This window comes from Gobius niger (assembly GCF_951799975.1).
Source record: "Gobius niger genome assembly, chromosome: 9".
NCBI classification, from domain to species: Eukaryota; Metazoa; Chordata; class Actinopteri; order Gobiiformes; family Gobiidae; genus Gobius; species Gobius niger.
The window spans coordinates 18,597,856-18,624,606 of NC_136860.1; the positions used below are offsets into that span (position 1 = coordinate 18,597,856).

General features: G+C 41.1%; 2 protein-coding genes across 8 annotated transcripts in view; both read left to right on the forward strand.

Moving 5' to 3' along the window:
• The window catches only part of mid1 (midline 1), a 43,690-nt gene extending 28,635 nt beyond the window's left edge, over positions 1-15,055 (forward strand). For 5 of the 7 annotated variants that reach the window (XM_079563227.1, XM_079563225.1, XM_079563223.1 and 2 more), the window contains 10 exons: positions 1,030-1,745; positions 3,324-3,383; positions 7,239-7,334; positions 8,817-8,924; positions 11,128-11,276; positions 11,344-11,471; positions 12,296-12,439; positions 12,922-13,083; positions 13,152-13,359; positions 14,290-15,055. In XM_079563227.1, the coding sequence (XP_079419353.1) occupies positions 1,086-1,745; positions 3,324-3,383; positions 7,239-7,334; positions 8,817-8,924; positions 11,128-11,276; positions 11,344-11,471; positions 12,296-12,439; positions 12,922-13,083; positions 13,152-13,359; positions 14,290-14,638 (2,064 nt within the window). In that variant the 5' untranslated portion in view covers positions 1,030-1,085 and the 3' untranslated portion in view covers positions 14,639-15,055. Of the gene's footprint in view, positions 1-1,029; positions 1,746-3,323; positions 3,384-7,238; positions 7,335-8,816; positions 8,925-11,127; positions 11,277-11,343; positions 11,472-12,295; positions 12,440-12,921; positions 13,084-13,151; positions 13,360-14,289 lie in introns of those variants that run through there. The other 2 variants (XM_079563228.1, XM_079563229.1) reach the window with 2 other exon arrangements.
• A 697-nt stretch (positions 15,056-15,752) lies between these two features.
• On the forward strand, positions 15,753-26,624 carry cog3 (component of oligomeric golgi complex 3). The gene is made up of 23 exons (XM_079562549.1): positions 15,753-15,947; positions 16,193-16,336; positions 16,418-16,479; positions 16,676-16,841; positions 17,023-17,097; positions 17,302-17,394; positions 17,694-17,819; positions 17,892-17,972; positions 18,064-18,107; positions 18,185-18,311; positions 20,599-20,690; positions 20,999-21,138; positions 21,498-21,658; positions 22,431-22,539; positions 22,618-22,736; positions 23,179-23,268; positions 23,874-23,994; positions 24,297-24,385; positions 24,521-24,655; positions 24,977-25,052; positions 25,197-25,324; positions 25,919-26,017; positions 26,200-26,624. Exons 1-23 carry the CDS (start codon positions 15,777-15,779, stop codon positions 26,227-26,229), a joined length of 2,478 nt encoding a protein of 825 aa, XP_079418675.1. The 5' UTR covers positions 15,753-15,776; the 3' UTR covers positions 26,230-26,624.
• The last annotated feature ends 127 nt before the right edge of the window (positions 26,625-26,751 follow it).

Sequence of the window (26,751 nt, forward strand, 5' to 3'; positions counted from 1 at the left end):
ATCTCAGCGAGCAAAATAATCATCCGGTCGAACCATAACACAATCATAACAGAACTCTATAATGTACTTCTCTGTACTTCTCTGCGGAAAGCTACTGTATTAAAACCATGTTAGTTAGACGACCTCCATTTGCATTGTCCATATAGATTACATAACAAAGTGCGACCCCCCCACACACACACACACACACACACACCTTTGAATCAGTGGCATGGAATTAAGCAGCCACAGGTGCATCACAGCCGGTCGCCACAAATCCCACAGCTCTGTGCAGTGACACAGCTAAATATGTGTGGGTATTCCAATAGGAGCTGAATAGAACTGACCAAAGTAGCTCTGAGATAATTGCTGTAACCCTGCGACTTCAGAGAGGGGGCTACTTGTGGCCAAACCGTGCTGATAATGAGCCCTGGCTTCTTCACACATAATGAGTCAGAGGTAGGGTTCACATGGAGCACAGTGTGTCCGCTCGCAGCTGTGGGTGTCTGAATGGGTGAGAACAAAGGCTTAGTGTCTGTGATAGCGTTGCGCCCCAGCCATCAGCAAGCAGGCCAATATACTTCTGCTTGGCTGAGTTGTCAGCCCTGCTACGTAGTACAGTAGGCATAGGAACACATGGAGACGGGCTAGACGCTTGAGAACGCTGCCAAAGCCAAATAAGCAACAGAGTATCGTCAGGCAAGAGTGGCCACACAGGCTGCATTCTCATAGATTTTTACATCTTCTGGTTTTGTTGTCTATTGTCTCCCTACTATGAGATTTCTAAATGGATATATTTTTTTAATGATTCAGTCAGTATTATATGGTAACTTGCCCTTGCCCTTCCACTAGTTCTTTACATAAGAACTACTACAGTAGACATATTCAATCCACTATTTTCTCAGGTTATTTTATTGATTGAGCTAAGGTTACACAGTTCAGTTCAGCTGGCTGTGAAAAAATAAAGGTTTACATTCCATCCTTAAGTGCTAACATTCCGTCATTTGCCATCTCCACTAAACTAAAAGTCTTCTGCGCCTGTTTTCACAGATAGCTGCTCAGCTTCCGTGGATTTCGCTGTCGGCCCCACTGCTTTTCGCCTGAAGATGGAAACACTGGAGTCAGAACTGACCTGCCCAATTTGTCTGGAGCTCTTTGAGGACCCGCTGCTCTTGCCTTGCGCACACAGCCTTTGTTTCAACTGTGCCCACCGCATCCTGGTCTCACACTGCACCCCTAGTGAGCCCATCCACTCCATCAGCGCCTTCCAGTGCCCCACCTGCCGCTATGTCATCACTCTCAACCAGAAAGGCCTAGACGGACTCAAGCGCAACGTGACTCTCCAGAACATCATCGACCGCTATCAGAAGGCCTCCCTGAGCGGGCCCAACTCCCCGAGCGAGACCCGCCGGGACCGCCCCACCGCAGACTGTTATGCCAAGATGGCCGACAGAGTTCAGTGTCAATTCTGTGAGCAGGACCCCCCGCAGGACGCTGTAAAGACTTGCGTTACCTGCGAAGTGTCCTATTGCGAGGAGTGTCTCAAAGCCACGCACCCCAATAAGAAGCCGTTCACGGGCCACAGGCTGATCGAGCCCCTGCGGGATTCCCACCTGCGCGGGCTCATGTGTGTGGAGCACGAGGAGGAGAAGGTCAACATGTACTGTGTGACGGACGAACAGTTGATCTGCGCGCTCTGTAAGCTGGTGGGCCGCCACAGGGACCACCAAGTAGCCGCCCTCGGTGATAGATTTGATAAACTCAAGGTAAGACGGAAAAAAAAAGAGTCCTAAAAACAGACACTATTTGGAATGAACTGTTGTGCTTTCATGTGGCATGTGGCTCTTGTCAGTATTCCGTCATACCTCAATAATGGCGTTACTGTTCAGTGCTTGTTAAATACGAATGTTAAAAGAACGGAGCTTGTTAATATTTAATTAATGTGGTAGCATCATATTCCTAACTTTCTGAATGCATCCTGATTGGTTGCAGAAATAAGTTCATAAACACGGTTTCAGGGAGCTGGAGTAACCCAGTAATATATAATATAGCAGTAAAAAAAGGTACTGGCCCTTTTATAATCTACTGTACTGTCAAATTGCTTTTTGATGGTAGATTTTTATGAGTTGGATGGCACTGTGGGTCAAGCGTTGAAACATCAGTCAAGTGCATACTGTTGTTGTGTCCCTGGGAAAGACACTCATTTTACTTACAGCTTCCACATTATATGAGTGGTTGGATTATAAAGGACATCTGCCGTAAATCTGCCAAATCCATGTGTAGTCTACTGTTGGAATTGAATAGGAGCTAAAGGATTGAATTGAACAAGACAGAGGTATTGTTTGAGTGCTGCGCATGCTAAATATCATCAACCGCAGTATCATATTTTCCACATTTAAGTCAGTGTCTGTGAAAGATGGATGCATGTGTGCCTTATTAAAACTAAACTTGAATTGAGCGCCGCAGTTAACAAGAGAAGCTCTGAACAAAAGCATGAATGTTGTATGATAATTGGTACAGGCGCACGCTATGTTATCTCCGACTGAAGAATATTAATTATGAGGTTCAGAGGCGGTCTCCCTCTTGGCCGGCCTTAAATGACTCCCAATACGCAGCGGGCCCTCACAGTTTGAGTGGAATCCAGTGCCTCACTCTGAGCAGATGGGTGACATCAATAAGACATGAAAAGGCACGATTAGTGGCAGCGTATAACAAGGTAGCTCTGGAATTCTAGTTTTATTTCTGCAGTATGAGCTCCTGTCATTTATTCAGATACCAGCTTTTGTATTAAGTAGGCAGTCAAACTGTATTCTCCATCTTTAAAACATTTAAATGCACATTTTACCTCATAAGGTGCTAAATTGCATGTACTACTTGAAATTAGCACTTGTTATCCTACAGCAAGCACTTGATTTTTTATCTCTAGAAACTGTGTGCACATGTAAACCTGATACGTTAATGAGTTTGCGCTGTGTTCTTTTAATGTTCATGAGTGACAAAAAGCTCAACTGCACAAGCTTTTTGCGCCACTTTAACACGCACTACCAATTCTGCATGCCTACTCCTAAATTTACCGGGTTCCTCTGCATAAGCATGAAATTTGAATGCGTCCCTTTGTCCATGTGAGTGTGCACACTCTCCGTGCATGTCTTGTAATGGATTATAAAAAAAAACTGTATCACAAAATACTTTTAAAGCTTCTTTGTACCTGTCCTGTACCTGCTCCATTCATTCACATGCTTGGTTACCCTGCACTGGCAGCCATTTCCTTTGTGTGGTAAAACAGACTACAGAGGGCAGTCTTAACGCTTTTCCCTTTGTGCGGTCATGCTTTTGTTGAGCAGAACCCCCCCGGACGCTTTCTCTGCGTGGGGCGTGATGATTCAGGCCAGGATGCAGATCAGGTGACCATTTCTTTAATTCCACACTCTTGACAGATTCATATCAGGGAATTTAGTGACCCCCACGTGCCCTTTGCACAACAGAGTTGGTGAAAGTAACTATACCCAGCACCATTGTGTAGGATCTGCCACACAGTAAGCTAAGCCCCTGCTTTTGTAGCTGTTATTAATATGCAGCATTGTGTCGAGGCTGCTGGATGGTGGATGGTTATCTGATTGAGTTTTTAATGAATGTGCTAACGCCATTCTCTCCCACTTAATAAGTTAATCTGTCGGAGCTGTGTTTACATTATTGGGTTTACAAATAGAGCTAAGATGAATAGAATCCATTTTACCTCATTAGAAATTGTTACGGCTATTATTGCTTTTCCCACTTGATCGTGCATTCCGTTTCCAGCAGCTTACGTCGCAATAATAGGCATCTTCTTTCATGTGTTATTTTACTCGGAGATGTTAAATGTGGAAAAAATATAGGGGAAATTTCCTCAAAGTGGAATCGTTACGGGACAGGACACGGATGGGGTGAATCTGGGATTCTAGTAAATTGTGGTTGGACATGCTTTTAGAGAAGCTTTGACAGCACCCAAATGTTGTAATCATTTTTAACCTCTAACTTATTTTCTGTTATACTGGTATTAACAAAATTAGGTTTTGGGGGAAAAAAGGCAGAACTAAGTAACTTGTTTACCTTAATAAATCTTTTCGTAGTCCCTCTGGGGGTAATACAAGTGTTAATGGGATGATTGGGGGGTCTCATCTCCCCATGGTGTCTCTGGCAAGAAAACCACAATTGCAACTTTCCCAGCGTCCAGTCAGAGACACCAATACACACTAATGGAATCACAAAGAAGAAGCTAACAGGCTAACGGGCAAAGCTAACTGTGGGCTAGCGCCACTTTAACAGTATTTACAGCCAAGTTTGCGTGAAAAATATTATCTCCATTGCTGGATGTACAATATCCCTCTCTCCCTTTGTCTTTTCCATCAACGTAGTATTTACTCTCACGGACAATTAATGAGTAAAAAAACATAACATGCTACGACATCTGCAGTGGCGCTCATGGCCATGGAGTTACTTTGTTCTGCTTTAAGTCAGTACACTTTCTGGCATTTCTTCTTTCTTCTATCTGTCTGGGATAACTAAATTTTACTCTCAGTGCATTTCTTAAAGTTCACCTTTAATCTTCATTCCTTCTATATTTTGATTCCCAAGTCTAAACCTAGATATGGCAAGCATAACTTGATGACAGTGCTGCATTTAATTTGCTGTGTCGATTGAGGTGAGGTGAGATACATTCTTTATTTACTCCAGAGGGAAATTTGTCCTGTGTATTTCCCCCACAGTGCAGCGCCAGGTGACTCATCTCCAGGTCTTCAGTATACGTTTATGGTCTGGAGCGTATTCTTCATTGTGCATGTTTTGAGTTGATATTTAGAAAATGTAACCAGACGTTGAGAGAACATGTGAATGAATGCAAATGACTAAACCAAGTGAGATTGTGGCCATGTGGCTTTATAATCACATACAGCAGTAGCGCTAGTGACAGGATGACGTGTAACCTTTGACAATTGATAAAATTCCAAACTTTGACACAGGATAGAATTGCAGGTCCTGACAGTGACCGGGTTCAGACCGGGTGAGGAAGGAAGAGAGAGTGGCCAAAGAAAAGGTGTGGGGCCACGGACTTTTCCATATCAAAGGAAGCTGCTTGTCTTTCCCTTTCATCAGGTCGAAATCCTTTTAGAAAAACAGCTCCATTACTGGGACACAATGCAATGCAAAGAAAGCACCATGAACGATATCTGTTGTTGAAATGATATAAGTTAAGGGAATTCCCTCAGTATATAAATTAGTAATATTTTGTGAGCAGTTAAGTGTAAAGTGCACATGCCTGAAATTACAATGCACAGCTCATGTACCTTTAGCTATTCTATTTGTGGAGGATGAAAAATTATGAGAACTTGCAGAGATAGCTGCGATCGCATTCCAAGAAAGACCATTTATTTAAGACAGTGGCCAAACAGAAGTCCACAAATTCAAAGAGGTGACATGCTGCTTCCATGGCTCTTTCCCATATCTCTCAAGCCTTAAACAGAGTTTACAGAGCATTATATAGTTAGCATAGTGTAGACCAAACAAAAACAAATGCTTAGGCCAGCTGTGCTCAGTCTGTCCTTCGCTCATATCTTAATGTACAAAGTTATATTGTCTGGGTCAGATTAATCTCAGCATTCTGAAACATAACAAGGTTAAAAACAAAATGACTGAAATATCTCCACAGTAATTCCACAGAGATTTCATTTCTTTTTTGAGCTACAGTTGATTTTAAATATACTGTATGTGTTTGTATGTATTATTTTGTCTGGTTTTCACACATTGACATTGTATTTGTACAGATCTTATAGTCAAGTATTACTATTATTTATTTGTATTTAATATGATTATCTGTATCTGTATCTAGTAATAATAATAATAATAATAATAATAATAATAATAATAATAATAATAATAATAATAATAATAATAATAATAATAATAATAATAATAATGCATCGGTTTTATATAGCGCTTTTCTGGACACTCAAAGACGCTTTACATTGCACTATTCGTTCACTCCATACGGTGGTGGCAAGCTACTCTTGTAGCCACAGCTGCCCTGGGGGAGACTGACAGAACCGAGGCAACCAGTCTCTGCCATCGGCCCCTCCGGCCACCACCAACCAATCACTCACGCACTAGATTCGCTAGGCTTCCTTGTGTTCCCAAACGGTCTCCCATCCAGCTCCTGCCAGGCCCTTCCCTGCTTAGCTTCCAAGGTCTGACGGGATTGAGCATAGCACTATGGCCTGTATAGGACCTCTACAATCAAATTATATCGACACATTCAGTAAAAGTAGTGAGGGTAAAGCGCCTTTGTCTTCATTACACAATTGTACTGCAGAACTGCATAGATAGTTAGTTCTGAGCTGCTGCTATTCAATGGGCCAACCTGACCAGCATGTTTGGAGGAAGGGGAAACCGCAACATAGTTTTGTCAATATACTGTATATACTGTTGAAAAATAGAATGGTCTTTCTCTGAATATGTCTTTTAAAGAGGTTTCTTTCACCTGGAGCTACCCTGTTTAGCCCAACAGCAACAATTCCATCAGACTATCCCATATTGTAAAACCATTCCAATAATGTCTGCCTATTTGCCCCGACATGCAGTTTTTACTAATTAACCCTTAGTTAAAAATTCATATCTGATTAGCAGTGTAATTCATGTCTACCATGGGATATAGTCCAATTACAGCCGCAGATTAAGTTTGAAACAGAAGCCTTTGATCTGGCTCAGTGATTAGCACAGTTGGGCGTTAGTTGTCCAAATCAGTGGCAGATGTTCGGCTAAGCTCCGCGGCCTTAGCCTCAACAATCATGGGATCTTTGGCACGCTGTGAGCACTGGGGGTCCCTTCACTCATCACAGACCCACTACAATCAGTCTGATCCTGTAGCCCTGCTTTGTGTGGATCTGTGTGCGAGTCATAGGTGCACACAGTGAATTACAATCGAATCGAAATCGCAGTTTTAATGGTCGCAATTACCAACTCGCCAAGATTACAGTTCTTTGCGAACAGTAATACAGCTGTTCTCCACATTTCAGCCTTATCTCAAATGTTAATGATCCTGCACATGTTAAAACATGTACAATTGCAGTACATCCCTACTATGTGTGCATCATGGCTTTTGCTTGTTATAGATTTGTGTATTAATATTGTCTCTCACTCAACTCTCCTCTAGGATTTATCTGGTTGCTTGCGCTTTGATGGGGAGACAGTGTCTAATGAAATATTCCTTTTCAATTTTGTTTTCGCAGCAAGCATTGGATTCCAATCTGAGCAATCTAATCAAGAGGACCAGCGAATTGGAAACGCTGATGGGCAAACTTATCCAAACCTGCCAGCACGTGGAGGTGAGGCTGTTAATCTGTCCATGCTCAGGTGAAGGGACGTAGATTCTGCAGACAACAACTCATTAAATTATTAACACTGATGAATTGTGTTTTTCACAAGTCAACCGAATTAAATGCTCATTAATCAAATTAATAATGTATGTAATAACAAAGTGCGCTCACCAGAAAATAGTTCAAGGGAAATGTGAGTCCAACAGATACAACTACCATACTTTGTTTTTTTAAAGTCGATATTTAGTCCTTGCACTAGTGGTTGGTAGCACTGGCAGGCACTGCAGTCACCTTTTAAGTCAGCTAGTCCCAGGACAGCTGTGACTACACTGTGGGAAGCAAATTAATAACAGCACTTTGAGCCAGGGGAGTGTCCAAATTTGTGTCAGTGGGGTGGCCCAGGGGTGGCCCGTGGTTCTGCGGGGGTGGCAGAAGGACTAGCTCAACTGTTTTAGGATTTAAGGCCTTGGGCTGGTTCATAGTTTTCAAAGTTTTACATACAGTATTTGGGGCCAGCCAAGTCCCAGGACCCAGATAATAAAAGTACAATTGAAAATAGCTAAAATTCAACTAAAATCAAATTAAACTTGTTACTGTTACACAACCTCTTTCCCTCTGAGTGAGTCGGCCCCAGAGCCAATCAACATCCAGAGGCGCCCGTGCAACACTTGGTCGCCCTCTAGACACGCCCCTGTTTCAACAAGGTTGTTTAGTTTGTAAAGTGCTCTATAGAACCAAAACATTCCAATGATTAAAGCATATTCTGCATTTCTCACTTTGATCCTTCCTGTATCTGTCTGCAGGTCAAAACATTCCCCCCAATAAAAGTGGATAAAAAGTAACTCTCATGGGCCTGACCCATAGGCGGAAAAGAAGAGGAATAATATAAATATTTGTTATGGATTTCTTGGGGCTGGGAAGTCTTGGCAATTTACAAAACAAACCAATGCTGTAGGTTAAAAAAAAAGAGTTTTCACTGTCCCCAGAAGCAACAATCCATAAAACATAGAAATAAGAGAATATGCAAAGCTGCTTTGGTCTGCGAACTGGTGATGTGCTGTAAATATCTTACAGACCCCATGTGTACCCACTAGAAATATTATATTGTTATCATCCTCTAGTATATCAGTGTATAATCTTCCTTGCCTTTGCTTAACATACATTTTATGAAGTCAGAGGATGATTGCTTTGGCATAATTAAGTGAAATTAATCGATCAGGGGCAGATTGCTGTACTCAGCCTGGCCAGTCAAGGGGAGGCTACATAAATTATCAGCTTCATCCTGCCGTTATCCTGTCATACGGGGGTTTATTACATATTGATTAATTGCGCAGTCAGTAATGCAGTGTACGTTGAAATTATGATGGTCTTAGCCACAGAGCAGCTTGACATATTGCAGGGCCAAGTAAATTACTACTTCCCCGGTGCTATATCTCTCCGCAGATTATGCTTTTATGTGTCCCTTATGTTTTATTTTTGTATGTGCTCCAGGTAAATGCAACAAGACAGGAAAACAAGCTGCTGGAGGAGTGTGACCTGCTGATTAATATCGTACAACAGAGAAGACAAATTATAGCCAGCAAGATAAAGGAGGGCAAGGTATTGTTTATAACCTCTTGAGTCTTATGAATAAAGATCCACTTTTTTATTTCTATAGCGTTCAGTGGCTTCTAGTGAAACGCTTTATAGATACAGCCACGTAACATACTGTAGTAATCGCGCCTATTTTACTATAAATATGCAGATTAAAAATGAGGATTGCCTTCAGGATGCATACCATTGCAGATTGCATTGTAAAGGGATGGAGTGTCTGCCCTTTCCCTCTAACTAAATGTCTTTTTCCACTAAAATATGGTATACTAAGATATAAAATTGGTCTACCACAGAATAACGTGTTAAAATATTAGTTTTATTAGTTTTAATATTTGTACACTAAATGGGGAGTGTTCAGATCTTGGTCTTGGTCAAACGGAACAGGGCAAAGTGTCCAGTTAAGTGTTTTCTGGACTATAAGTCGCACTTTTTTTCATAGTTTGGCTGGGAGTGCGACTTATACTCAGGTGCGACTTATATATCAAAATATATAATTTCACATATTTGTTATTTTTACACTGACAGCCGCTAGAGGGTGCTCTCGGCCTGTGTACCAGTGTCTCCTAACACTGAACACAGATTGCAAGCTGCAAGTAGTGAAATATGCAGCTGAAAACGGTAATCAAGCTGTAGAAAGAAAGTTTGGAGTGAGCTTGTGAGGGATTGGCGAAAAGCGGAGGTTACTCTTACTAATACTTACTAATTGCGGGCTTAAAGCTAGATGACCACAGCTAGAGGAACGAGTTCGCAAATGGGTGCTTGAACAATGTGCTGCCGGGAGAGGCTTGTCAATGGTGCACCAGGGTGTTTTTTTCTTCTTCCTTATGCATTTTTTGGCTGGTGTGACTTATACTCCAGTCCGGAAAATACAGGAAGCGTTTTGAGCGCTCATGGAAATCAGCATCTGGCTACTAGTGCTATGGACATTTATAGTCATGCACCTCTGTTATAATTTCATGCCTGATTTGTGTCTCTCAGGTGTAGCTTCATGCAATCAGGCAAAGCAGTTGTGCCTAATTTCTCTTACTTCCATTTCATTTACAACATTACTGACACAGATTTAGGCCTACATATTTTCCCTAACATATCAAAAACTGTGACACACTTCGTGCTGTATAATTATAGACTTGAGCAAGCCGTGTTTGTTCACCGCAACTTAGCCCACAAAAATGATGCTCTCTGATCTTTTACTTTTCAAAAATCTAGTTTGTGCCAACATCCCCTTAGGTTTGCATATATTATTACTTTTTCAGAGATGTGCCACACACTGCTCATATTAAAGACTTCAGACTTTACTGGGTTGCTTTTATCCTCTGCTGCCACTAAATCATTACTAATACCTCTGAAGTTCTTCTGGCACCTTATCTGCAGTGTACATTTTTATGTTCCCGGGCTCATGAATCATTTCACCTTTTCTATATGTTATTAGAGAGGCAATGCGGTGTTCAGTGTTGGAGTGGGTTGACTTCCCTACCACATTCTGTATGGGAGAAATCGTTATTTTCTTCGCGGGTTTGGAAATATCAAAACTTTCTGCCTGAAATACTTGTTCCATAACGCAATAGGATTGAAGATTGTGGATTCTCTAAATAGGAATGTTAAAATATAGAGTGGGGAAAGCGTTTAATAATTTAATGTATAAGCTTATGGCCGGGTTCTTCTGTGTTCACTGGTCAAAACTGGGTGCAAATTGCTGCCTCATCCAACCCAGAAGAGAGTACGTGTATCTTTATTATATCATTTGATGAGAACACAATTTATTAAGATCCTTGCTGTGTATTTCTGTAGTCAATTGATGGGAAATGCGGTATTACTTTAACATTAATCCTTTTTTTTAATTTTTATCATATCCAACATTTTACAAAACCTACTGAATATCAAAGTTGTTTTGAACCATTTCTTCTAATACTATACAAGCAGCACAATGGGGACTTACCCAGCTTCCAATGTATTTAAAGACTTTTAAAACCACAAATTAGCGAGATGCATTGCGTGCCTCTCACGGTTCTCAAGCATTTGCTCCCTGACACAAAAGAGCTCCTTCATTATTGAACATGGCCTTCCTGAGCACTTTGGAGTTTAACATTTTTAAACATAGTCCAATGGTGTGTATTAAGCATGACAGGAAATATTACTGAACTTATTTTTGCATTGGGCTGTGTAGCTCAGTAGTCCAATCGTATGCTATGTGTCTTCTTGCTGTTGTCAGTCTATACGTCTGAGAAAACTGGCCCAGCAGATCGGCAGCTGCAAGCAATGCATCGAAAGGTCCTCGTCCCTCATCGCTCAGGCCGACCAGACCCTGAAGGAGACAGATCACACTCGCTTCCTGCAGACAGCCAAAAGCATCTGTGAGAGGTGAGAAAACAGGCGCCGCGTGACGCCCCTAAAAGCCCTATCCAGGCTCACCACTTTGGTATTACAGGGTCTCCATGGCAACCGCGTCCTCGCAAATCCTGCTGCCGGAGATCAACTTGAACGACAACTTTGACACTTTCGCTTTGGACTTCACAAGGGAGAAGAAGATGTTGGAAAGTTTGGATTACCTCACAGGTAAATTGATATGAAGACCTTGTAGTCAAAGTGAAAGACAAGAATCTCGATTACAATTATTTTAAATCTCAAAAAGGCTGGGATACTTAAAACCAAATGCAATATTAAAAATATCCAAGGGTTAGTTACAGACTTTTCTCCAAGCAAAACATAAACAGATTCTTTCCTGCTTGAAACCCATAGATAGATGTGCATTATTATGATAATGAACACACACGGGTGTCATGCATGTATACACGCCACACCGGGTTAGTATTAATAGAATATCTCAAATGCAATTCTAAACCCTTTCAATCAAGAGCTTAATTTTAACTTAAATAAGAAACTATGTTTTAAGGTCCAAAGGTATGGTGTACTTACAATGGCAAATAATCCACTAAAACTAATCACTTGTTCTTTTGCTGACCCCTTGTGGTTGTTTTTTTTTTTTTGCCCCTATGTCTCAATGGCCAAGAATCTTCCAAATAATAAACAAATCCAAGAATCTTGATATTGCACCGTTTACACAAAACAGCAAATCATTTTGAACCTGTTCTTACAAGCACCAATTATATTGCCGGCAAACAAACCCCTTTTGGCAGGTAGAGTAAAGCCAAGGGTTGTGGGATATTTGAACTGGCAGTTTAATAGCTATGAAAGTGAAAGCCAACCGTGATTATGTTGTACTGAATGGGAGTGGAGTGCATTTGTGATTGCTCCTTGTTTTGTGACTCTCAGCGGATTGCCGTGTGATGCTGGTTTTGCTCTGTACTCATGTATGCAGAATGGATTTGACATTGATTACCGATGCAGGACAACATTTGTTTTCTGTTTTCTCTTTGTAGCTCCAAATCCACCCCAAATCCGCGAGGAATTATGTACAGCCTCTTATGACACCATCACAGTTCACTGGACTTCAGACGATGAGTTTGCAGTTGTTTCCTATGAACTACAATACACAATATTCTCCAACCAATCCAATGTTGTCAGTGAGTTCAAATGTTTTTGTTTTTTTTATTGTATCTTGTTGTACAATAGAATGACATTGAAGAGATAAAAAGAAATCTTTTTGCGGAGAACCTTCAGTTGCTTTGTGACAAAGACATGAACATTCAAGGCTTTTGTGCATAATGAGTTTGGATTATCTAGAAGAGGATAAAGGAAATGATAATATTCAATTCATGCGTCAAATATTGTTTTTTTTTAAGTAGAAGCAGCTTGCTGGAGAAAATTCTTTCAGAAAGGTCACAGCTTGTTCAGTCAGGCAATTTACTTCCATCTGCTTCATTCTTCATGCATACTTCAATGAGTGCGACTAAGCTGCTATAGATTGGAACAGAGCATACAATTAGATGGGATTTTGTCTCTTCTTCATCTGAATACTGAACAAGGCCACACTCAGCAAGAGGTTTAATTATAGTCTGGCCTGTTCTGTAGCAGTGACTTTTGTGTTTTTGTGTGATTTCTGCAGGTCTGTGTAACTCGGCTGATAGCTGGATGATAGTGCCAAACATCAAGCAGAACCACTACACTGTACACGGTCTCCAGTGTGGCACTAGGTATATTTTCATAGTGAAGGCAATCAACCAGGCAGGAAACCGCGGCAGTGAGCCAGTCAAGCTGAAGACTAACAGTGAGTCTCATGGCGTGTAACTTTAATTTAATCATTTTTCTTAGTGGTCTAAAATAATATTTCTTCAGGCCAGCCCTTCAAGTTGGACCCAAGAACGGCTCACAGGAAGCTGAGAATATCCCATGATAATCTGACAGTAGAAAGAGATGAAACTTCATCCAAGAAGAGCCACAGTCAGGACCGTTTCTCCAGCCACAGCAGCTATGGAGTCACCGGGAATGTGTACATTGACAGCGGTCGGCATTACTGGGAGGCTTTAATAGGAGGGAGCACATGGTGAGACCATTTTGCAGCTTTACATTTAGTCTTGAGCTTTATTTTGACCTTTTGGTGCTCCTTTTACAAATGAAAGCAAGTCAGAGAGGTCAGTATACTTTGAGGATACTTGAGTACCTTCGGCATTATCGTGAGCGGTACGGTAGCTCAGCGGTCAGTGCTTGTGCTTCACAGATAGAATGTCCCCGGTTCGATTCCCACCTGGACGGGGCCTTTCTGTGTGGAGCGTGCATGTTCTCCCTGTGTCTGCGTAGGTTTCCTATTATAAAACATGTACAATAGGCCAGGATGAGTGAGAGTGTGTTTGAGAGTGTGACTGGGGGACAACGGATGCAAATTAGCTGACTACAATCCGGTGTGGCGTGTTTACATGCATTAGAGCCATGTGTGATCATTAACATACACTGTCCCAAGCAAATAAACTATAGACAAACATTAGCTAAAACAATTTAAAAAGTTGGAAAAAAAGAGCATTGATTCACTGCTGGTATATACACTGCTGCAGCACACAACACACTGCAGTGTCCAAATGCTTTTATGTGAACGGTACATTTCCATTTGCTAATTATTACAGAATTTGCTAGGACTAGCAGAAATATTTGAGGTTTTGATGACACAATCCAGCTCTATCTGACTCAGGCAGAGTACACCCTGGAAAGTGAATAGCCAAGATTTCAACACAAAGACAGGGATTTAGTTTCGTCTATTTGCCTAAATGTTTGCAGATTGTGTTAGACATGCTCGTGACTCAATAATTTGGTGCACAAAGATAAAATTGTGAAATTGTGAATTGTGGAGAAAAAAAAAAAGTGACTTGATGCTGTACAGCTGCCAAGCAATTTATCACATTTTACTCACCAAGTTCTTTGAGGGGCTGTCTGAAAAGTACTGGAGACAATTTTGAAGAACATTTTTCTTCTCTTCATTCAGGTTTGCTGTGGGCATCGCCTACAAGTCAGCACCTAAACATGAGTGGGTCGGGAAGAACTCTGCATCTTGGGTACTGTCTCGCTGCAACAACTCGTGGGTGGTGCGTCACAACTGCAAAGAGATGCCCATTGAACCGTCGCCCCACCTGCGGCGCCTCGGGGTGTTGCTGGATTATGACTGTGGATGTCTTTCGTTTTATGACGCTGTGGCCTCTCAGCACTTGTACACATTTGACATCGCCTTTTCCCAGCCTGTGTGCCCCGTGATTAACGTCTGGAACAGATGTGTAACTATCCTCTCAGGGCTGCCAATTCCTGATTATTTGGACGGCATGGACTACAACAACTGATATTTATTTTCCATGTGAAAAACAGCACAAAGTCTGCACTATTGTCTATGAAATATGAAAATGGAATGAATTGCCAGATTTAACATCTAAAAATTAAAAATAGATTTAGAATCATTTCAAAATATATATTTGTTGATGTTTTTTGTTTTTTTTGCTTTGCACTTTTATTTCTTAAATTGTTATGATATGGTTGCTTGTGAAATGTTGAGCATGCACTTTGGTGCTCTTTTTAAAAGAAGAGTAGGTTATTTTGAAATGTACAAAAGACATTTGTAAGCCATGGCACTTTAAATAACACAATATTTTATAAATAAATATCATTCAGTTATGTATCGAAATTAGTAGCTAACACCCATCCTCACAGATACCATGAGCAATTTGTGAATTTTACTAAAATTATTTTGCTGTATGTGTCATTAGCCAACAACAATTTTCCTTTATGACAATAAAATGATATTATTCTTATTGTGTTCATGTGTGATGGTTACAATTATTAACATTTAATTATATTTCTGAATGACAGAGAAAATACAGTCACATAGCCTAATCAGGTCTAATCAAGCCCAAAATACATTTATATGAATCATGTCATAGTGATCATGATTCACTTTGACATCTCTTTTTGTACTCGTCTGGCACAGCATGAATTTTGCAGCAGCTCCTTTCAACCACGTAAGACCGGAGAAATAACCATGAACTTTGAGTGACCTCTGTCTACACCAGACTCCTGCAGACAAAGAAGCAATAAGCCCATTGAATGTGCTGCCTCTGGGAGATACAAGGATCCTTTTGTAGCAAGATTTACTAAAAAAAAGCAAGCCTTGGCTGGATGGCATCCTTTTTATTTCCCTCGAAACGTAAGATGAATGAGCTGTTTGACTTTACTAAAAGCCTGATCATCACTGAGAAATGTTACTTCAAAAAGATAAACTGTGAGACAGAAGCAAAGCCGTGCACCTCAGAGCCTCTTAGTTACTGGATTTACTACTGAGGGATATTATTTATAATAGATCCATGGGGTAGTGTAGTGAAATTAAAATTATGAATGACTGGACCGCCCTGTCATTCACCAGACTCCGCCCACAATCCCGGAACAGGAAGTGGGTCTGCCGTGCTGACGTTGGTGTTGTCCAAAGTGATGATGGCGTCCATAGAGCAGTCCCTCCTGGATCTAACAGATAAAGAAACCCGGGAGAAGTTGTCCTTATGGGACCGCCGTGCGGACGCCATGGCCCCTCTGACGGAGAGGCAGACAGACTCTGTGCTGGAGCTTCGAGCCGCTGCAGAGACGCTGCCTGTGCCTTCTGAGGTGAGATGCTAAGGCTAGTTAGCCATGCAGCTAACTTACAAGACTTTAGGACTGTTAGCTCATATAATAAGCTTTCACAGTGTCCTTTTCAACCTCTAATGTGAATAGTATGACAGCAGAATGAGGGTGTCGTTTGTAGTTCATCACTCGATTGTGTTGTTTTTTTGCCTAGTGCCATTTGCCACGTCAAGCTCAATCACACGAGCTGTCACTTGTGTTTTGTTTTGTTTTGTTTTGTTTTGTAGCTGCCCATTGAGGACCTGTGCAGCCTGTCGTCCCGCTCTTTACAGTCATTTTCTGCCACAGTCCCCGCATCCACAGAGGACGTGCTACAGAAGGGCTTTCAGATGCTGGACATGGAGAATGACAGGATAGAAACTGCACAGCAGGTGACTGGAAGCATTGTGCACATCTCAACTGCGTCACACTCAATAATGGTGGTTATATTATGATACTTGAATGTTTCGCAGTTTTTTGCCTGGTTTGCCAAGTTACAAGCCAGTATGGACCAAGATGAGAGCGCCAAATACAGGTGCTTGCTTGTATTTAATGACAATGTCATAATGAATTGAAGAATACAATAGGATTATACTTACTATGATTATACAGTACTAATATAGACGTTATTGGTAGATTCACAATATATTGTGTTATATTTACTATAGTCTTTTTGATTATCAGTAATGTAGCATCACTATTTAACAACATGATATCTTATTTGACATCAGGAAAACAAGGGATGATCTTTATTGCTACCAGGAGCAATGTGATGCTATTCTTGAAGACGTCAGTGCAGCTTTAGACCAATTGGACTCCCTTCAGAAACAGTATCTGTTTGTGTCCAACAAGACGGGCACTCTGCATGAAGCCTGTGAACAGCTCCTCAAAGAGCAGGTAAGCTCCGACTGCCGACCTGAGCTTGACAATATATGTTATCTAGTAGGTTATCACTTTGTTGATTTTTGGCCCCATCATTTTGCAATTTGCAAAAAATAAGTATTAACGTTTCTCCTGATGTACTGTATATGTGAGGTGGGTTTTCCTTATTTATTTATTTATTTATTTTTGCCTGCAGTCAGAGCTTGTTGATCTGGCTGAGAGCATTCAACAGAAGCTGTCGTATTTTAATGAGTTGGAAAATATCAACACGGTAAGTTTGTAATATCCCAAATCTTTGTTGAAGTTGATTTTCATATTTATTTCCTGTAACCAGCTTTTTGTTGGTTTACCACTTAGGATGCACATCTTTTGTCTGAAACTTTCCAAAACATAATTGACATTTATCAGTTGGCATTCACATTTAACTACGGAGTGGCAATGCTTTTTATTTAAATGTAATATCTTTCCTTTTTAGAAACTCAACTCACCAACTCTATCTGTAAATAGTGAAGGCTTTATACCAATGTTGTCTAAACTTGATGACTGCATTGAATATGTTTCCTCCCATGTAAGTAGCTGCTTTTTGTGTTGTACAATATCTGATTGTTTATATAAATGTTTGAGTAGTTTTTAGTATAGAGGTTATACACATGATGTCATAATGTTCTGCAGTGAGTGTCAAAATCTGTTTGAGTGGCTCTGTTGAGTTGTGAAGTTTCTTATGGGGATATTGGGGTTTGCCACTCAGTCTGGAATGAAAATAAAATACAAATAAAAGGTCAGGTGTGAAGAAATGTATAGATTCAATAAGTTTTTTTTTTCAAGGAAATGCCTGTGGAGTAATCTAACACCTTTTCTTCTCCACAGCCTAATTTTAAGGACTATCCAGTTTATATGGCGAAGTTTAAACAATGTCTTTCAAAAGCTATGCACTTTATGAAGATTCATATAGTAAACACTATGCAGAACCTTACAAGTCAGTTAACAAAAAGGGTAAGAGTTACTGATTTGTTGTTTTTACAGTTTATCCAGAAACATGCTCACATTTGGGATTTTTTTCTTCAGGATCCAATGGGCTTAGCAAACGCAGACAATGCTTTTACACTTTATTATGTTAAGTTTCGAGCAGCTGCACCTAAAGTTCGAGTGAGTTTAAAACTTCTCTAAAGCAATATGAACATTACATTTTTGTCTGTACTTTTTGTCTGAACTTAAATTAATCCTTTTTTTTCTTCAGACATTAATTGAACAGATTGAACAACGAGCTGAGAAGATTCCAGAGTAAGTTTAATAGATATTTTTCCTCGTATCACTCTGCATAGTTGCAAGAATTGAACCCATCTCTTGAAAATTTGCAGATATCACCACCTTTTAGATGAGATACACCAGTGCTACCTCGATCAGAGAGAGCAGCTGCTAAGTCCCAGCATTACATCCACCATTTCAGACCTGACCACCCAAAACAGCAAAGATCACTGCGCTCTGGTAAGGCACAGCTAAGCTGCCCTTTGCTTGTGTCATGTGGCATTTAAGTGTAATAACAGTGGTCAGGACAGAGAACAATTTCTCTCTGCATTTTTGTTTCAAATTTCCAATCTTTGCACTTATGGATGATTATGATCAACAGCTCAACTAACTGCTTTTTAGTACCAGTTAAAAGCTGAGCAGCAGCATTTTGGACAAGTTTAGGGCGGGCGAGAGATGACTCATTGAGCCCAACATAAAGTGCATTGCAATAGTCCAAGCGGTTTGTTATAAAAGCATGGATTTAAATTTCAAATGATGGCTGGAAAGAAATGGTTTGGCTTTTGGATAGTTGTCTGAGCTGATATTAACTGGACTTAACAACAGAGCTGATCTGTGCATCGAGCTTCACACTGTGGGTGTTAGGTATGGATCTTAAGGACCGAGATCCACATGAGAGGAGGGGGCATGATTTGGACCAAACAGCAGGACCTCAGTCTTTTTATCAGTAAAATGAAGAAAGTTTAAAGGATCTATATCATGCTATTTTAGCCATTCCAAAGTTAAGTATAGGCATGTATATGATATATTGTACCTCTACCACTATGGAGCACTCATTTTTGTGATAAATATAAGTGTTTTCTGGAGGTATTTTTCAAACCCGGAAGACACAACGCTTCGATTCAGTTAACTCCGCCCCCTCTCTCCGCACATATAACTTTACCGTATTATAAATAAACTTATAAATAAGTGAAATTGCTTCACGATGCAGTTATACGGAGTTGACATCTGCAACACAGCTTCATAAATGGCTAACACACATGCTAATATGCTAACACACATGCTAACCCGCGTTTCGATTGACTCACCGCTCTGGTGTATCGCTGTTTACATTGTGGGACTCGCGTTGGCTATAAAAGTTAATCCACTTTGATTCTGGCGAAGGTTCACCAAACATCCATCAGTGACAGTCACAGAAAAACAATAATTTGGTGATAGTCGCTGAATCCCGGAGAAAAAAACAGCTAGACGAGTGGCCTCTCCTTGAAAAAGGTTGAATAAACTCCCGTCCTCGTAGCCAAACGCGCTTCTTTTTCTCCGCGACATTATCGTTAGGTAAGAGTAAAGAACAGGTGTGTCCAGAATAGATGACAACGAGCTCCATCTTCACACCTGCAGTGCAAACATGACGTCTGTTCAGACGCTCAGGGATGTGTTTGTTTTGGCCACAGCTGACCTGGAAGCACCTCGGGCACATCCTTTTTATTTTTTTTATTTTTATTATTATTATTTTTTTTCTCTTTGTTTCTCTCTTACGACAGAAATAATGAAAAAGCTATTTTACATATTAAAATCACGCTGTAAGGCATTACATTACAGACGCCGAGCACTTCCGTTCCGCTGTGTCGACACAACGGAGCACATCAGTCGTTCACCAGGAGAGGGAGGCGCAGCTGCTCAGAGAGCAGGATTCAGGAGGATTGCGGAGAGCTGGGTGAATGAAGCCACAAACCACTCTGGGGGTGTTTTTGATAAGGAAATAGCATAACAACATGGCTAAAAGCTCCAAAAAGTCGATTTTGCATGATATAGGACCTTTAAGGACATCCAACCATTGATTTCCTCAATACATTTTAAAAGACGGTTGGCACGGTAACCATTTTCTGGTTTTAAAGGCACATCAATCTGGCTCTCGTCAGCATAGAGATGAAAAGTGACACTACTCACTTATTTAACACATTTTTGATTATAATTGGTTGCTACTGGAATAAGAGGTGTATTTGATGTTGGCTTTTGATCTTTGAACTGACTTGAGATATTTTCCACGAGAACTTAAAATGACAAGAACAGGACATGTTGTGTTAATCGGAGAGAATCATTGTTGGTACAGTTGTTACAAGTTTTATTGACCTTAAGTTCAACATCATAATTACGGCCAAGCTATTTTTTCCTCTTATTAGTCATTTTTTACCTCATTGACACTTCACAGAGAATCATTTTGGCACCTTACCTGACTGCTTATTTGACACTGTTTTGGCATTTAAAGGCATCACACTAATTGGCTTGATGGGGACGTGATAATTAAAGGTCAGGATTTCATGCAATGACGGCGTCCTCCTTACTGGCACACCACCTGTCCAGGCTTTTTATAATAAAACTTGAAAGGTTATGTATCTTGTTAATGATTGTCCTAATTGGTGTCTGCATCATTTATAGGTAAAGTGTTCTCGGGCTTTTGAAGAGCTGCCAAAAGCCACACAATCTCAAGCAATGTCAACAGTTCTCACCTTGCGTTTTGTCTGGGCAGGTTCGCAGCGGCTGTGCATTTATGGTGCACGTGTGCCAGGACGAACATCAACTCTACAATGAGTTCTTCTCCAAGCCTACACCCAAACTAGAGTAAGTAATACTCTGCTTTAGTGGTAGTAACATGATTCCAGCCAGCGCTGCCATTTTCTGTTTGCTGAAGGCGTCCTTTGACTTTGCTCGATTGCCATTTTCATTGTAAGCGGTGCCTGATGGTTCCACTAGTGCTCCACAGCTTGTATAGACACATTGTATTCTATGTGAGAACGGAAATGTTAATTGATTCTCTGCGAGCCATTATTAGCTTGCTTTTGTTCAGCTATAAGAAAACCTTGAAAAATTACACAGTTTAAATTAGTCCAAGGCACAAAGAGAAAACAATTATGTTATTTCTCCCACAGCGAGTTGTTGGCGAAGTTGTGTTTGTCTTTATATGACGTCCTCCGGCCAATGATAATCCACATCATCCACCTGGAAACACTTTCTGAGCTCTGCAGCATCCTCAGGAATGAGATGCTGGAAGATCATGTCCAAAACAATAGTAAGTTCATTGTTTTAAATGCTTCTGTAACGAAGAAATCCCATGTTACAGTGAAGTAGGTTGTTATTTCAGCAGAGTAGTGAAAGTATGCGCTCTTGGAACTGACTCTGCGACGTGATCCGCTTCTCTTTGAAACGTGAAGACTGACACTTTTATTGTTCGGCTCCATGTCTTGTTCGTTCTTTGTCAACTGTTCATTTTTTTTTTTTTTTTGGTCACACCAACTCCGACATTGATTTTCAGTCTCTTCAGTGTGCAGACCCCACAGGCCTTGTATCAAATAGATCTATTTAGAGCCATGGATGGGGAGTTTTGTCAGTGATTCACCTGTAAGCTGACCTCTGCCTCCTCTTGTGTAGCCACACAGTTGGGAGCCTTTGATGCTGTTGTGAAGCAGATGCTGGAGGATGTCCAGGAACGGCTGGTGTATAGGACGCATATTTACATCCAGACAGACATCACGGGATATAACCCAGCCCCCGGGGACCTGGCCTATCCAGAAAAACTGGAAATGATGGAAGTATGTTTTTTATAGCTACTTATAAATGTCAACATATTACAAAGGAATGGTCAGGGTCCTAACAGCAATATTGCTGTTAGATTTTTAAAAAGCTTACAATCTACATTTATCACGCTTTCATTTCTTTGAATCAAGGTCTCAAAAATGTAAAACGTTGCAAGTTCCTGCTATCAGCATAACGGTCTAAAATGAATGCAGACAGAGTTTGACTTATTTTGTGTTTGTAAGAAAAAGGTTAATTGGTGCTAGGGTCTTAAAAGCTTTAATTCTGTCGTTAGAAAAGCAAACCTTGATGCTTTCTCAGATTAGTGCACACTGCACTTTGAATCTGCTGCTCCTTATGAACTTTGTACTACCAAAGTCAGGGGGCACATCCTCAACTATTGTCGGACTTAAAGAACAAGCTGTCAATCGCTTTTGTTCTTTTCTGTAGACTTTGACTGTGGGTGGGAGCCAGATAATTAATGCAACACATAAAAAGTTGTACTTCAGCTTGTGAATGTCAGAAGTGCACCAACTTAAATTGCGTTTCTTTTTAGTTTCAATATCTGCAAAAGCCAAGGTTTTACCTCTTTGAAACGCTTGTATTGTTTTATGTTGACGGCTTTGATTATCCGAATGTGCTAGGTCTTGAAAACGTCTTCACTTGTACAAGACACGCTGCCTTTGAGACCGGTGCCGAAATGAGTTTTTTTTTTTTTTTTTTCTTTTTTTTTTAAACATCTACACCTTTTGATGTCGCTTTTGTCTCCCCGTGTTTGGTCCTCATCAGAGAATAGCTCAGAGCTTGAAGGAGGAGCAGATGAAGCAGATGTCACAGGAGTACGCGTTTTCTGATGTACAGCTGGAGGATGGCATCAGCAGAAGAAACAGTAACGCTGGTCAGTGTCACTCATTTGTGGCTTTGAATGGGCGTACATGGCAGTAATTGGTTAAATGGCGGCGTTTGATTGGTGCAGGAAGTGTCGAAGCGTCTCGCCTACAGACGTCCATCTCTCCCGCTGATCTGCACGGCATGTGGTACCCCACTGTTAGAAGAACTCTCGTTTGTCTGTCCAAACTCTACAGATGCATAGAGGTGAGTCTTTCTACTAACTGTACTCTCTTTCATCACTGTTTGTACCACATTAATAATAATAGCAATATCCATTATTGCACGGTGATAACCACATGCTAAAACACACTTAACTTTTAACAACAAACTTTACACAAACTAATTGGGAGAATTTGTGCCATTACTATAACAACAATCTCTCTGTAAAAGACATTGGACTTTTTTGTATTCATTTTTCTGTTTAGAAGCTCATTAGTGCAAAGTCGTTTTACTATGAAGTGATTAAAAATGCTCTAAGGTAAAAAAGGAAACTAATCTACAATCCACTCTTACAATTAGGATCATGTTCACTGATCTTTCACTATCCCGATTTTTTATTTTTTTTTTACTTTACGAATTCTCATGAGAACTCAATTTTCCATTTCTGTGTTTTTAATATAACTTTGTCCTTTTTTTTCCCTCCCAGCGCGTCGTCTTCCAAGGTTTATCTCAAGAGGCCTTATCTGCCTGCATCCAATCTCTGCTCAAAGCTTCAGATATCATCCTCAAAAACAAGGTGCAAATTCATACCATACTGATGTGCGCGACTCTCAGATTGTTGTCAGAAATGTGCTATTCCGAAAAAATTTCTTCCTTTAATCTCCCTCCCGTTCTCCCCCCTTCGAGCCACAGAAGATTTAACTAATGCTGATGGAATGTCATTAAAACTGTAATTTAATAGGCGTTTTATATGCTTTATGGAGCACTCAACAGACCTTGCTTTTATTGATTGATTTTTTTTTTACCTTCAAATTTGCCGTCAATATCTGCGGCAACTTGGCCCGTTTCACTCCAACACTTCAAATTAAAGCCGTAGCATCCATCTCCGGGGACGTGTCTCCCCCTCCCAAAGCTGATGTCTTTTTTCCCATTGTTTTAGCCGAGCAATAAATAGTTTAAGCTGCCTCTCCCTTTTTGTCACACTAACACCTCCCTCAGCAGCCATGATTAAACAGCAGTTATTAATTAGCGATATTCCCTTATCGCCTCGGAGCCAGTGCTTTTTATGTCCTCAGAAGCTCGGATAGTCAGCAGATGATGCCCTTTTGTTTTGGCAGCCCGCAGTGTGGATTTAACCGTGCGCTGTCATTTTTTTTCCTCTTTTCTCCTCTCCTCCCATAGACACACATAGATGGGCAACTTTTCCTGATCAAGCACCTGCTGATAATGCGCGAACAGATTGCCCCATTTCACACCGATTTTGCCATCAAGGAAATCTCACTGGACCTGAAGAAAACACGAGGTAGGATAATTAAAGGTGCAGGGGAACATTGGTGTTCAGCTTCATAAAGCCGGTCATTACACTCTCCTGCTCATTAAGCAACTTGTGCCTATCACATGCACCGGTGGCAACAATTAATGCGGAAATGACAGTGTAATGCAACACCATAATGTGCATTAACTGATGGCTCACGGGGCAGAGCTGCCCCCCCCCCCCCCTCTCCTCCCTCTGCTCAGTCAAGGTCATGTAACATTCATCGCACTAGAGGGCACTCTGGTGCTGCTCCAGCCCCACACGTAACCTGTCTTGCTCTTTTGTTTCAGACGCTGCCTTCAAAATCCTCAACCCTAAGGCTGTTCCCAAACTCTTCCGCCTTAATAGTCACAATGCCATCCTGGAGTTCCTATTGGAGGTGGAGCTCTATTTTTTTTTTCCTCCCTCCATTTTTATTAACCACACAATGCACTTTATAGACTGTGATAGCTTCCTTTTTTTATAGAGATAGCGTCATTTGCTAGTGCTAAAGTCTCTCCTCTCCGGCCCCCAGGGAACACCGGAGATAAAGGAGCACTACATTGACTCGAAGAAGGATGTGGACCGGCACTTGAAGTTCAGCTGTGAGCAGTTCATCCAGCAGCAGACTCAGATCTTTGTGGGGAGCCTCGAGGAGTTTCTCACCAAGGTAACGCTACTCTGAACGAAGACTTTTAGCCGCCGGCAGCGACAACCTACCCTGACCTACACTTTCTACAGCTTATACCTTTGCACAAAAATGTAGCGAATCATTTGCGTCATTACAGAGCTCTGTGTTTAACCAGCAGCTTAGTCAGTCAGTGCGTTGTTTGTTTAAATGTATACAAAATTTAGAAAGTTCAGAGCACTCTTGTAACTTTGTGTACTATTTTCCAATGGTTTATTCCACCCTGTACCTGTAATTTCAACTCCGCCTCAGGGATAGTGCTCTACTCTTTTTAATACTGCATCTTGCTTTGAATGCTTCCAGGTTGCAGCTCTCAAAACGACGGCTATCCAGGGTGGTCCGACATACAATCTGGCTCAGCAACCTTGGGCACAGCCAGGTAAGATTTGTCTCAGGAAACGCCACTGGCCTCCTGCTGCAATTCATCAAAACTGCTATAGCGCTTGCTAGAGGGCATGTCAATGTTTTTTTTTCCTTTTTTTTCTCTTTTTTCTCAGCAGTCTTTTTCCCCCCTCTTTTTCAGCAAAGATCAACGATATTGTGATGGCTACCTACCGGGTGATGAAGAGCAAGCTGCCAAGCACTTTGCAGAGCATGTCCTTGTACTTGGCCAATAGAGACACAGAATTCATTCTTTTCAAGCCTGTCAGGGTAAGTGGAGACAACCCAATGCAGCGGTTTGCAAATGATTGTTTGAAAATCCCATAATTTTTGAACTAACCGCTGTATTCAATCATACAGTGAAGGTCAAAATAAATCTAATAGCCGTGCGCATTTTTGAAATTCGAACAGTGATGAATTTTGCACAGCAGTGTTAATAATTTAGTCTACTTTAATTTCAAAAGGTACATAGAGGATGGTGGCGCTAAAGTCAAATCCATTCAACTCGGAGTAGAAATGTCTCTACAAAAACAACCCTATTTTCATAATTAGCCCGTGTTGGATGAAAACCTCATCTGAAATGTGAAATGATTTTTTTTTTTTCCCTGACCCTTTTTTGCTTGAGCCGGTCCTGCAGCTTGTGCCTTTAGCCACAAGCTATTAGCATAATTGAACTCTAATAGATGGATATTTGTGCTGCCTGTGTAATGTTCATCAAGGTGCCAGGTGAACCCGAATGAGAGGGAGAAACAAAATTCAGCGGTTGACATGGAAACAGGATGGCGAAGGGGACGGAGGCCAGATGGAAATGCGGTGTTAATTTCTCTCCAGCTCTGGGTAATAATATGATGGCTTTTTCCACAGAATAACATCCAGCAGGTATTCCAGAGACTGCACGCGTTGCTGCAGGAGGAATACAGCGGAGAGGACCTTCAAATCATCGCGTGTCCATCGATGGAGCAGGTACAGCCCCAAAAGGCAACCCAAACACGTTTTAATAATTCTCTGCCTCACACCGCTACCAGCAACTTGAGTAGACATTACAGCCAGATAGATAACGCATAGCAGCTTTAGCCGCCACATCAAGCTCTTTTTCATATCCCTCCCCGGCTCTCTCTCTCTCTCTCTCTCTCTCTCTCTTTCAGATTAACCTTCTGCTGTCTGTGAATAAGTAATGCTTAAGTTTGGTGTCGAAATCCAATGAACTCCCGGATGGCACTGTGATGTCGCAACTCCAGCCCGTGACCAGGAGCCAGGTCTGTGAGATGACGAGAGCGCTGCGCTAAAAGTGCAAGCGGAAAGAGGACAGAAGGACAGAAAAATAAAAGAGACATCTCCACATGGCCGAAGACGCCAAACCGGCTGTGTTCAAGAGTATCGCGTGAATAGGTCGCATTTTAGTCAAATCAAAATACTGCCTTTCTGGGGGATTTTAGCGGCGAGAGAACTTTCTGAACAAGAGTGGTTGTCAGAGGGAGTGTGTATCTCTTAAGCTTTTGAAGAATTTGCGCACTACAGTATACGGGGTTGGTGGGAAAGCTGGCTGGAGAAGGGTTTTTTTGTGAGTCAAGTGAAACGTACTCATTTTTATTTCCTTGATGGATTAGGAAGGATGAAAATAATATGCTGCAAAAATCTTTATTTTTTTTTTCATTTTTAAATGCAACGGTCATGTAATATTTAAATGAACTCTGTTA

Excerpts from the sequence above, each read along its gene's own strand:
- cog3 (XM_079562549.1), top strand. The coding sequence starts at position 15,777 with ATGATGGCGTCCATAGAGCAGTCCCTCCTGGATCTAACAGATAAAGAA. Across the intron at positions 20,691-20,998 it reads AAGCCTACACCCAAACTAGA|CGAGTTGTTGGCGAAGTTGT; the intron begins GTAAGTAATACT and ends TTTCTCCCACAG. Across the intron at positions 22,540-22,617 it reads CAGAAGAAACAGTAACGCTG|GAAGTGTCGAAGCGTCTCGC; the intron begins GTCAGTGTCACT and ends TGATTGGTGCAG.